The sequence below is a fragment of the Tetrao urogallus genome (assembly GCF_951394365.1).
Source record: "Tetrao urogallus genome assembly, chromosome: 2".
In the NCBI taxonomy this organism is placed as follows: Eukaryota; Metazoa; Chordata; class Aves; order Galliformes; family Phasianidae; genus Tetrao; species Tetrao urogallus.
The window spans coordinates 82,372,034-82,385,468 of record NC_136814.1 but is presented as its reverse complement, the minus strand read 5'-3'; the positions used below and the strand labels follow the sequence as shown (position 1 = coordinate 82,385,468).

The 13,435-nt window shown below is 34.0% G+C and overlaps 1 protein-coding gene across 1 annotated transcript in view; it reads left to right on the top strand.

Annotated features, from left to right (window-relative positions):
- ADGRB3 (adhesion G protein-coupled receptor B3) overlaps positions 1 to 13,435 on the top strand; it is a gene marked incomplete at both ends in the record, with an annotated part of 445,134 nt that overhangs the window by 170,868 nt on the left and 260,831 nt on the right. The window contains one exon of the mRNA XM_079532449.1: positions 11,921 to 12,031. Coding sequence (XP_079388575.1) covers positions 11,921 to 12,031 — 111 coding nt within the window. The remainder of the gene's footprint in view (positions 1 to 11,920; positions 12,032 to 13,435) is intronic.

Here is a 13,435-nt window from a genome sequence, read left to right as displayed (position 1 = left end):
AGCCATTGCTGCTCACATACCAATTACACATGCACATTTAATTCCATTATTTCATTACTTTTGACTTATGGTGCTGGAGATGAAATATTGAGTCATTGTACTTAGTGCTACTTTGATGTTCAGTATGAACACCATAACATGAGGCAGAGTGAAACTTGTCTATTCTTTTGAACTTTTTAAAATTGAAATGCACCACATACTGTAATTAAGGCTATATTTAAGTGCTAACTGTGATTACCAATACAGGGATTGCATTTTAGCTTTAACAACTTATTTTTTGATGGAATTTATTACATAAAATGTAGGATCCTTTTGTATGTTGGAAACTTGTAATGATTTTTTTTTTAATATAAACTTGCATGAAAGAAATAGGAACAGCTGTTCTATGGCCTAAACTCTATAGACGTGCTGTCATGTGGCACCAAGCCCTTTTCCCAGAGGTAGATCTTGTGCACCCAGACTATCCTTTTGAGATGTTTTACATATGTTAGCATGTGGGCATTTGTATAAGCATATCTTGCATCAATGGGTTCAGCAGTTATCCTGGGAAATAAACTGCTCTGACTGTAGATAGAACTACCTCAGGGCTCCAGAGTCAGTTCTGGCACAGAGCACTTCGGTTCAGTCAAGCTTTGCAGAATGTTTGCTGCAGCATTTTCAAAACCTTCATTAAAACTAATGGAACGTTACTTTTGAAACCTGGGATCCCTTCAATAGAATTTAGTAGAGTTTGCTAGTTGTATATCAAGCAAATAATGATTTTTTGAGACAGAATTGTATTTTCATTTGCCAAAAGTTGTTTCAAAAATTGTGATATTTTAGTTCTAAATAGTGCTTTATTTATCCTGAGATGTTAATCAAGTTGAAATAACTTGTCTTTTTTATAACAAACAAGCTTAAATTCATTTATGTCCTGAAAAAAAAAAAAGAAGTAATTCCACAGAATAAGTGCAACATGAGTAGTTCCTATCTAAATCTAGGATTCTTTTTCTATTATATTCTTCTGAGAATTAGTGCCTTGTGAACTTTGACATTAGCTCTTTGGCCTATTCTAACAGAATATTGAAGCAAATACTGTATACTGTATAACATCTGGCACAAGCAGTATCATTTTCCTGAATCTTCTGATATGAGTTTATAATCTCCCCTGCATTATTCGGTCTTTAAAGTTAGTTGTTAGCTACTTAGTTGTATGTGAGAGATGTCTAATTTATTCTCTGCTGATGGTGGTGGATGGTTTGAGTAATAAGCAAGGCAAGGCTTGTAGTTGGTAGTAATAAGACCCCTAGCATTTCTGAAGTTTGATGTCTCTATTTTAGAACAGAAAGCTCATATGCCCAACATCTGCCTGTTTTTCCCCTCTGGTTCTCTAGCTGAACTAAAACCGTGTGTTGCTATCACCCTCACATTTGCCTTCATTCCTCAGTACTTGCTGCTTTTCATTTTCAGCCTATAATATGTATTGGTTAGCAGTGACTAGACAAATTTTTATAGTCTAGATTCTGATTCCCGATTGGACAATTAGAATATGTAGTTTTAGGTTGCTAGTGAGCATAGTTTAATTTATTGTTTCAGAATTTATTGACTGCAAATATTTCATTGTGCTTGCTTACAGTGGACTGTATTTGGGAATACTTCTTTCAGGTAACTAAGTCATCTGCATATTTTCAGAGAGCCAACATCATAACTTAAAGCATTATTTTCTTGTTGTTTGAGAATATCTTTGTATAAAATATATTTCTGTAGCTACTTTACTGAGCTCCCTGGGGATTCCATTCTTTTTCAGCCCTTTCAAGTGAGCAGAGCAGAGGCAGTGGGAGGGAATTATAGGATATTTATAGGAAGATGTGCAAATAGCTGTGCAGAGAGCAAGTAACTGTGGAGAAAATTAAAAAAAAAAAAAAAACAACAACAACAAAAAAACAAAACAACAGTATGAAAAGCAAGATGAGATGCCAGTCTTAGGCTTCTGTTAGACAACCACAATACATATCCCATTTATAATGTCTCCAGGTGTTAAGAGGAGGTCTGTCTGCATCAGGTGGAATATCTCTACCTGCAGACTTCTCCAATTTAGTTTATATATGTCCATAAGGTAGGTCATTCTGAGAAAGTATTTACATAAGGTATGATCAAAATTCACATCTTAATGAGCATCACAAACTCCTCAATTCCAGAAGTAAACATCTTCACCTGAAAATCCTTCCTTGCAATGTCCAGCCATTCATATTTGTTGACTATCTGCAGTATTTCTTCACGTGTTGGACTGTGATGAGACAAGACAGATTTTAGGTAACTATATCTGTTGTTATACTGACAAAATGAAATGCACTGCAGTCAGGGAATAGATTTCTTTTTAAAAAAAGGATTCTTGTCATTGATATATGCAAATGAATCAGCCACAAATTACATTTCCATTAATCATACTGGAGGTCAGTAGTATGGATGATTGTAGTAACATTTACAGGAGGCACATGCCAATATTAAAAAAAGCGATTCAAGTCCCTGACATCAAATAGGGACATAGAAATAATGAGGACACTAAAATCTGTTACTTTGATGCTTACTGATGAAAGACAGTCTTGCCCTTCCACCTCTGAGGTTACCATTTCAGCAGTGTAATCCCCAGCCTTCCCTGTAATTTGAGTATCAATGTCATGTTAACTACATTGTATTTTGTATTACTTTCTAATCTAATAAGAGAACTGGTCCAGAAGGCACTTCACCATGATTAAAGAGAAATGTCTGTCACAGCTACCGAATAGTCTTTTTAAAAGATTTTTTAAAATACGTATGCTGCAAACAAATAAACAAAAAACCTGATGGCTCTCAGAATACATTTGACTTGTAGAGCATTGTTACTATACTCATTCTAATAGATTCATTTTCTCATCCCAGTAAAATGCTGTTGTTCCTTTGTTAAAAAATACATTACTGTTACATGGATTGTGCCCATCAGTCATAGATGAAATTTTCTGCAGCAACTTTTTATATATTATTATTAGATATTTGACCTAGTCTTGGGGATTGTAATCTTGAATCTCTGATTTTGCTTAATGTAGACTTAAGGATGAACTGCCATAGAAGTTCCAACTTGGAAAAGATCAACTATGCATTGCTTAACTCATATCTGCAACTGAACAGTTCATTTGCTTTTGTAGAGGCATTGTGTAGGCCACAGTCATCAAAAAAGCCAAACATATTTTTCTCTCTAGCATGACCACAGAGGTAGGAAGGTTGTGTTAGCAGGTGAATTCAGATAATTTTTTCTCATTGTCAAGGAGGATGATGCTTTTTAGCTTGATTGTGATATATCGTAAAACCACTAAATAAGACACTTAAATGAGAATCTCAGAGACCTAAAAAAGTGTTCTTCTACTAAATCCAATGAAAGCATATAGAAGATTTACAAAAACACCCACCAGATCTAGGTCAAAGTGATTTTTATTGATAGTTTTTAGCTAAATCTCTTACAAGCTTTCCTTAAAGTCCTGTGCATCTATTTCCTGAGGGAAAAATTTCATTATTTCAATGACATGTCATACTTACATTTAAATACTGAATCAATGATTTTCTTTCCACTTGTGTTGTCTTTTTGCATTAAGGTAATTCCGTTAATTAGAAAAATTTTGTTTATGAATCAACCTTGTTGGTGCTGCCTGAGTTACCATTAGAGATCAGAGTTCTTAAGAGGTACCAGGAACCTGGAAACCATTGCAATCCTTTGCCATACACATGTATCCCAGGCTAAGCTAGGTGGACTGGCATGTTGAAATCTCATGTGTATGATTTTTAGTCTTGCATTATCAGTTAGCAAAGTCAGACTTGCAAAAAGATTATGAAAGCCAGTTAGCTCAGAATAGAGCTATGATTTTGGAAAAGACTTTATAGACCACATCCTCAGCTGACAGAACTTGGCCTGGTTGAGTGGAACCAGGCCAGCTTATAGCAGCCAACACTCATAACCTTTTGTTTAGTTCTCTCTTGAGTACATAAAATTTAGCAGCTACCAGTGATGTCTGTATAGGAGCAGCCAGGGTCATGGTACCACAAATTACAAAAAAAAAAAAAAAAAAAAAAAAAGCATTATACAAAATTTGTTTAGTGAAACTTCTTCCATTTTATTCTTTTGTAAAAAAATAAATTCGGAGGCTTAAATAAGAACAAGAAAATACTCTTAAAAAAGCATGTATTGTTATTTAGTTTCAAGTGGAAGCTTTGCTGTCCGGAAAAAAACATTCAGTTTAACTGCGCTTAGTGAGAGCTGGCAGTAGCTATTTAAAACATTGATTCTTGTTCCTTCTTTTCATACATCAGAATCCTACGCAGACTGTTAACTTTCCTGTCATAAATTCATAGATAGTTCAGCTCCATAACTTAGAAAGGATTGAGCAACCATCTGCAGAAATGTCTGCAGTAAATAGTTATATGGCTAGGAAATAACCTAGATCTCCTTGTGGATCCTGCTTTCTACTTTTGCTTACTTTTTAATGCTTCTGGAACAGAAAAGAAAATGGTTGAAACAACTGATCTCAAGAATAGTTTAGGAAAATACAATTTATCTTCACTGATTTTGAGTTGTACATGCACAGAGAAATAAATGGCCATTCTAGTTTGTGAGTAATATCTAGGTAGATTTCTGCAGTGTTCAGCAAAAAGAGATTTCTAGTGCAATAATGCTATTCTATTCTAAAACACCTACTGCACTAACTGTATCAACAAGTCATTTAATTAAATATATGACTAAAGAAAGATTCCTAGTGGAAGGAAAATAGGATGAAATATACAAAAGGAGTGAGAATACCAAAGTATTTTTATGATACTATGATTTAAATTTTTAAAAGGTTACACATGAATAAGTTATTATAGTAGAAACATTAAAATGACAAGAATACTTCAAGAGAATTCATTTAAAGTCTCAATAAAAAAGCAAAAATAAATAAAGGTGATGTCCTGTCTTTTCATTCATTAATGTGTTATTACATCCATGAATCTCTTGAGAGAACATTTGGTCATAGGGTAGAATAATATACTGCAGAATTTAGAGGATTTTAATGTTGAGCATGACAATGTAAATTTCCTTTATCAGTTTCATTATCTTTGTTTGAATACAAACATTTTCGGATGAATTACATGGTAAATGAATGTAAAAAATCTGAATTACAGAGCATCTTCTGCATAGGAGTCATGATAATTACCAGATATGTGCCAGATTTACTAGAAATAGTACTAGATAGGGCTGCACTTTGAGATTTTATTCATCCCTCTTTTTCTTCCCTGCTTACTTATAATTTTGCGAAGCACACATGACGAACACTATCTGCTTTGGTGACATGCTGCATTCATTCTGAACAGGAATGAGTCACTTCAGAAGATTCACATGCTCAATTTCTCCTGCCTAGTTGTAAGATGATGAGCAACTGGGCCCAGGAAAGCACAGTGTAGAACTTGCACAATTTCATCATTCTGTGAACTGGCAAAGTGAATAAATGTTACATCTTTATGACATTATTCACTGATCAAATTTGTAACCACGAATAAGCAACTTCAGATTCCACGTAAGACAATGGAACAACTGTAGATATGCAGTAAAAAAAAGAGATAAAACTGTAATGAGGAAGTGTAGCTCATCAAGGTATGTGCTGCAGTACATATATTAAATCCATAGTATTTTATTACTTATGTCATTGAAAATGACAACAAGAGTGTTAATAGAGCATTATTTCCTAGGAGCATATTAGTCCCTCTAGAGACAAACATGGACTAATTACCTGTGTACTATATTGTGGATGGTTAGAATACATAATTAATATTCCTAATTTTTGAAAGATGAAGGAACACACATAGTATAAATCTGAGAGAAAAGTAATCTAATCTATCTAATTTCTTACAGACCTTTTCCTTTTACTTAATAAAATAGAAGAATACATTTTAAAAACACCACACCTTTGCTAGTACAAATACTATAGCTTTCTGTATTTTTATTGCTACTAAAATCACAGTTTTCTTGAACAATATGATACCTTTCTCACTGTGTTCATGAGTTCATATTGATTTAGATCTTACTTTAGTGAAATTATTCCATTCATTTTGAAACTGTTCAAAGCTCCTCTGTACTGCTCTGGAGAGCCAAAAGATGAAAAAGAAGACTTTCTATGGGGCCAGGATTTACTGAGGAAGCAGGCAAAGACTGTTTTAAGACTGTTTTCCACATTTCCTCAGAAGAGGTATCCATGGAAATTTAACTCAGCTAATAGCTATGTTGCCATTTTGGCAACTTGCCAGCCTAGTAAGGAATTATCATTTTAAGAGATTCTAATAGGAAGCCATAGCTTAAGCCTGTCCTGTAGAGTGACAGCATGCACAAATGCTCTGAAGCTCTGTGCCCTGTCAGTGCGTCGTTTTGGGGGTCTTCTCTAGTGAAACAGGGTTGAAGACAGGGAAAAGAGTGCCCATGGGATTTTCTTCATTCCCATGGGGTTTACTATATCAGAAACCAACAGTAACTCAAGTTTTGTTTCTTTGTTTCTTTATTTTTTATTCTATCTCTTTGGAAAAATAGAAGAGAGGGGAAAAATAAACAAATAAATAAAACCCTTTCACTTATTTGATTGTATTGAAAAAATATATTTTTTTAATATGAAAAGTAATTTTATAATAAAAAAAAGAAGCAGAAAATCCAGGTTTCCCAATCTAGTACAAAATTATGCTTCTAAATGAACATACATTCTGCCATCTAGTGACCAGAAGAAATTGTACTGACCATCTGCAAGTCTGATCAGAAACCCTAAACACTGCTACTATTGAATATTTCATTATTATCTTTGTGGGAGTAACTGTAAAAAGGGCTACAAAGAAATTAAATATGTAGGAAACTTTTTCAAACACCTGGAACTCTGCAATTAATTACATCTATTGAAATCAGTTAATAGTTCTGTCCAAGAAATAGTTGAAACAAGCGGTTCTTTATATATTTCTATAGCTCTCTTCTTTCTCTCTTCCCCCTGTACTGCATCATCTCCCTTCCCCTGGGACTTACATCAACATTTCACATAATTTCTGAGAAAAAAAAAACATTTCTGAATCAGCACAATGAGTATGGCATACTACTGCTACATGAGTGATCCACACAGTTTTCATGAATGCGCATTCTGACTACAGGGCATCTAACATTTTTTCTATTATCAAGAATTACTGAAATACTCATTTCTCTATTTAGAGTTCAGGAGTGGATAGGATAGTAGAGGGAGCACTGCCCAAGTGCTGTGGGTGAGAGAAGAAAATTACTTTTTTGTGTAACATCTTTTCTGGGGAATCGATCACCTCTTCTTCCTTCTGAAGTTCTGGTCAGCCTTCAGGGAGCCCCTGACCACCTCAACTTCCACAAGATTCAGTAAAAGCAGTGGATGATCAGCAACTCTCAGAGATAGCTTTACATTTCACAAGACCTGAAGTAAGCCCTATGATCTCAGAATCACTTTCTTTTTAGGTTATTCTTCATTCATATTGTCATCACCAAATATCATGCTGAAAAAGGCTTTTTTTTTTTTTTTTTTAATGCTGTTTTGTACTGTGCCATTAGGAACACCACAATTCATACTGGATGATATGCCTATAACTAGATCAATACATTCACACTATGAAGTTCCATTGAAATTTGACATAAAATAAGCATAAGAGCCAAACCAACATTACCTATGACATCATTTCATAGCTAAGGTTATATGTAGCTACCTTACAACTATTATTAAACAGCCTAACCATAAACTGTTTGACACATACCGTAATTTTAATGATTATCTACTTGTCAAAAACCAAACACTAGTCATTGGTGAGTAAAACATTGCAAAGCTGATACTTTTCTTTTGTATTGCTCAATTTTTCTACTTTGCATTTTTATACTATTAACAGATGTTTTTTCTTCTTTGTTCCTACAGAGAGCACATGGCACCTCTCTTCTCTCCTAAAAACCTTGGCCGCAAGATTTTAGCTTCTCCTTTAAAAACTAAAAAGGTTACTCAATAGGAATAAAAATTCCCATAACATAACATAAACATTAAGGTAAAGCCAATGAAACTACAGATAAGAGTTGCTATAAATGATACTCAACTGTAAACTTTGGGATTTCAGAAAACACAGAAAATTTATTTTCTTCATTCCAAAAAGGCAAGGAAGTAGGTAATGTGTCAGAGTAATATATAAAACGAAATGATATACGACAGACATGTCAAGACATACACATTGCTAAAATACTTTTGAGTATTGTTCCATTGTGTACAGTTGAGAAGAGAAAGAATTTGCTTCCTATAACTGGAAACATTTGCACTTTAACAGCTACAAAAGGACAACTGACAGGGTAAATTACTTGATAACTAAACCTCAGATTTTCTACCACAGATGCTTGGAATATGCTATGATTAGTTATAACTCACCACCTGGTTAAAATGGTCCATTCAAGGTTCCCCATATAGCTGTGTGTTCTTTACATTTAAGTTATTTCTTTGTGGGCTTCATTCTGATGCAAGCAGATTATGGTATTAACAATGTATAAAAACAATGACAACAAAACAAGAACATTAAAACTCTTTAATATTTCCAGGCCTAACTTACTGTCATATTAGCTCATTCTGTCTGCTGCTGAAAAGATTCATTGACCTACTTTATTTAATGAAAGAACGTGGTTAATATCAGTGGATTACAGTTTGAAGTAAACACAGAAAATGCCTGTCTTTTTTCATGCAAGAGAGTTAGGACATGCATCCACAAAATAATTTATTCAGAAATTGATATCTTTAAAATGCTTTTTTTTTCTGAGTTAGAAAACATGTTTTCAGCAGCAGGTACTAGGTAAGAAGAATGAGAACAACTTTCCTTGGAATCTCAGTTCAAACACTGAATATTGTTTTCCAGACACTATGTCATAAATCATATTGACCTGACTGTACACAACATTTCAATGCCAGATACCATCTGCTAAGATGTCCCCTCTCACCTTTTCCACACAAACAGGTCCTGAAAACTGCCATGACATTTAGTCACATTTGAGCTGGCTTGGGTTAAAAGGTTTTCTCAGCCCAGAAAGCATTTAAATACTTCTCATCTGTGAAGTATAAAGGGAAAACAAATGCATAACTGGTTTGTCCTCTACATTTGCTATTTAGATAGAATCTGAACAAGAAGAAAAGTTTTTTTTCTATTTATTGTGAACTTACAACAGTCACTTAAATAAGACATTTCATTATAAAATGTTTTATAAAAAATGCAGTACTGTTGAGCTTTAAAGATGAAACAATTTTCTGAGCACAGTTTGTGCTTATGAGCAGAAACTGGACACTTCTGATTCCATTATAAAAATGTTCTTGACCCTTATTTCTCTTTTCTTATGAGACCTGAATATTAATGAAGCCTTTAAAGTCCTCACTCATGAGAATGCAGGGCATTTCCTGTTTCTGTTTTTGTTCTAATGCAGCATTTGGTTAAAAACTTCGGATGAATCCGAATCTTGAGAGCTCTGCATAAGTCTGGTTTCATTATTTGACAAAATTGTTCAAGAAGTGTTTTTGTTTCTTATGAAACATTTATATATATTTTTATATATTCACTAAGTAAATGCTTACTATGTCAGGAGTAGATTAGAAAAAAATGCATCAAAAAGTGCATCATAAAGGCCATCAATGAAAATAGTCAAACTGAGTTGAATGTGCAAATTAAAAATGTGTTGTTACCAAATGGGAAAATAAAAAAGTCAAGGTGTGAGAGCTGCTGCATCAAGTCCCATTTTGTTTTGTCTGATTATAATCACGAGCAGTAGTTTCATCACTGCAAATGGAGCTCTGCTGGTGATAAACCTGATCAGTGATCTCCCAGGGTTTCCTTTAGGGCCCAGTCCTGCAGGACACTGAATGTGCAGCACACACCACCTCCCTGTTATGTCATTGGAAATCTTGTCTCTGGCAAAGGTCTCCTGTATTGTACTCTTTTTGTAACTTGAAGATAAGTCTTCTGCAGAATTGTCCCAGATCCTCTAAATTGCCTAACAAGCCAGCAATGTCCAGGCAGCAAACTAAATGCAAACATGCCCAGCTTTCATAGTTTTTTTTCAATGGAAAAGCTATGTAAATTCTCTTGTTCCTCATCATGTTGTTAATTACAGTTTAAATGGCCATCTGCCTGACAACTTGTAGAAATTTTAAAAGCAGCATTCTAATCTCAATTTGCAATAGATTATCAACTGCAAAACTTGAACTATAAAAGATTTCCAACAGAATAAAAATCTGTCTTAGTGAGCTGTAGAAGACATACTTTTAAAAAAATATATTCATAACATTTTAAAACACACGTACATGCACTCATATGTATGTAGATATATGTAATTATGTAATTATTTTGACATGTATTCCTGGGATGTATTAAGAAGAAATGAATGCTTAAATCTGAAACTGTATTTTAGTAATTAGATTTTTTTTCAGATTTTCTCTTTAGAATGCAAACTTCATTGCTGTTCTGAAATGAGTAATTAAATTTGTACATAAAGTGGTGTCATTAATGAATTTTTACAAAGTGATGCACTAATTTGGAGAAATATAACAATAACTTGCCAGAAATGGGGAAAAAAATCACCTCTCTCTGCTGATTGACCACTTGAAATTGTATTTGCCTTATAATATTTTTTCTCTAAACTGAAATAATAAGATTTTTCACTCATTTCCATGATTTATTGAGATAGTGTGTTGATGCTACTTATAGTATTTGTTAATAGCACTTACATCATTTATAATGTTTTGCATCTTTTGAGGCAGGAAGGTAAGTTTTATTATCTTCACAACTTTACAAATTGAGGAGAATTTTGAATTTTGTATTTGCATTTGCCATGTAACCTTCCAGCAGAAGGGTATATTATAATCTTTCTATTTTCAGTGCTTCAGATGCCTGCTGCCTCATCAGCAGCTTCATGTATCTGTAGTTGAAGAACCTTCAATGTTAGTCCACAGTTCTGAACTCATGATACCTAAAATAGAGTGCTACCAAAAACCCAATATGTAACACCAAACTGTGGACTGTTGTGTGTACTTGGGAGGACCTGTGGGTACTGTGCAAAAGAGGCACTTGCCCTGCTTTAAGTACAAAGAATGCTCCATTTTTCATCAAAGAAAGGAAAATGGACTATGATATAGAGGACAGGATGTTTGTACAGGACCAGACAGAGAAAATGACAGCAGCAATAGAATAAAAATTGAAGTGCTTGTCTCCCACACTGAGAACATTTCTACGTAATTGATTTTTGCATAGTTTTCCCCATTAAAATCAATGAGGACTTCTTTTTAAATACTGAGAGCAAGATATAATCTATGTTCTGTATAATCAATAGTTTTTAGGAATGAAATAATTCAAAAACACTTCTTTGGGATTCAACCTAAAAAATGAAGCACTTCACTGGCTTAGTTATTGATTTGCATTGCCACCATTCCCAAAGATGACTTGTTATCTTTGTTGAAGGCGTCATCAGCCTGAAAGACAAATGCAGAAATAGAAGTCCTCTGGAGGACAGGCTGTGTTGAAGAACAGCAGTGTCTAGCTCTGTCACATTTTCTGGTGTGGACTGCACTAACTCTAATAATAATGTGTCTGCATTTGAATAATCGATTTTGTCCCATGTCACACAGTGTATTTATAGTATGTATCAGTACACTGACTGTTGATTCATAAAAGAAATTCATGTTTAAGAATCTGCAGATGTAAGTTGAAGTATTTATTAAAAGCTGAGTGTAGCAAAGCTAAGTTGATGATAACTGCCATGATCATTTACCTGAATCTTATCACAAGCTTCCAGGTATGTTTAGGAACATATTGCATGAGACAGTATGTGTCTTTTGAAAAATGTCTACACACAAGCTTTCATAAACCTTTATTCTGTCTTTAGAATTTGGAATGATGGGAGATCATACAATTAAAAGTCAGCGACCTCGATCTGTTCATGAGAAAAGGGTCCCTCAGGAACAAGCTGATGCTGCTAAATTTATGGCACAAACTGGTAATACATCAGTTACATTTTTCTATTTACTGTTGTTAATTTTAGCAAAACCACTGCATGTTTCCATAATCTTTTGCTGCATATTTGTCAGTTTTCTAAGCTGATAATTTTTTTGAATCATTTATTTTTTTTTTCACCAGTTAAAGTCCATAAATAAAGTAGCGAAGAATCAGGTACAAAAACATGCACTGTGAATGTGGATATTGAATTGTGTCATGTAAGCATGAATAGTAATAAAAGCAGTCTCATATGTAGAAGACACAAGACAGCTTACTCTGACTTTTTTTTTTCTTCCAAAGATGATGTTAAGAGCATGCTCCAGAATTTCTGTATAAATAGACTAAGGTCTAATCCCACCTTTAGCCACTTATCAAATTAATTAATTACTAGGATGACTTTAAAGTCCCTACATTCAGCACTTAGTATCTTTGGCCCTGCACAATGCTCTATTATCTAGTTTCCAGATTCATAATTGCAAAATGAAATTGGCCGTAAGTAGTTTTTAATTGGATGTGCAAATTATCTAACAGTTTTTCTTCTAGAAGATATTTTCTATTTTTTTTTTAACAACTGCATTTTCTTTAGATTAAGAACACCAAAATGATATTACAAATCCAGAGCTGAAGTTACAAAAACATCTGTTTGTCAACATCTACCACAGCTACCTGTGAAGTCAATGACAAATTTTTAATGGGGGCAATTAAACTCTACAGCACCGAAATCATTCCCCCTTTTGACATAGTAATGGTCTGTGTATCTGTTGGCAAAATCTAACGTTTTAATGGTTCCGTACATACTCTGTTCCAGTAAACTACTGCACTAAAAGCCTTGTGCCCCATAATTATTGTATGGATTTGAAACAACTTTCTCTATATTCCATAGTTACTAACCTAGAAAATAAGCCTGCATCAATCATATATAATGCCTTCAGTTTTATATTCACTTTAGTAAAAGAACTACAATTGCATCTAGTTGTGTTGCATGTTGTCTTCCTTAGTAGTAAGGTGCTTTGCTTAACAGACTTGCAGAAATCAGTAGAGTAATCTAAACACATCTGCATCTACAGCAAACAGTGTAGATCTGTCTGGTAAATAATTGAGATGAGGAAACAGACTTCTGTTTTCTTGCTATTAATCCATAGGACTACTTTTATATCTAACTCCCAGTTGATGCTACTGTAAGTAAACACTCCTGTATATCATGCATAAATGAAAGAAGGGAGCCAAGAAAACCCGTTGATCTGCATACAGTTATTGTGGACAAGTAGAACTTATTACTTACATGCCTAGATCAGACTTATAATGTTAGTTGCTTACTGCATAGAATAACACTTTTGCTTTTATGCTGCTTCTTGAATTCATACAATTACTATACAAATAAGTAAGAGGATTTATTTTATTTCCT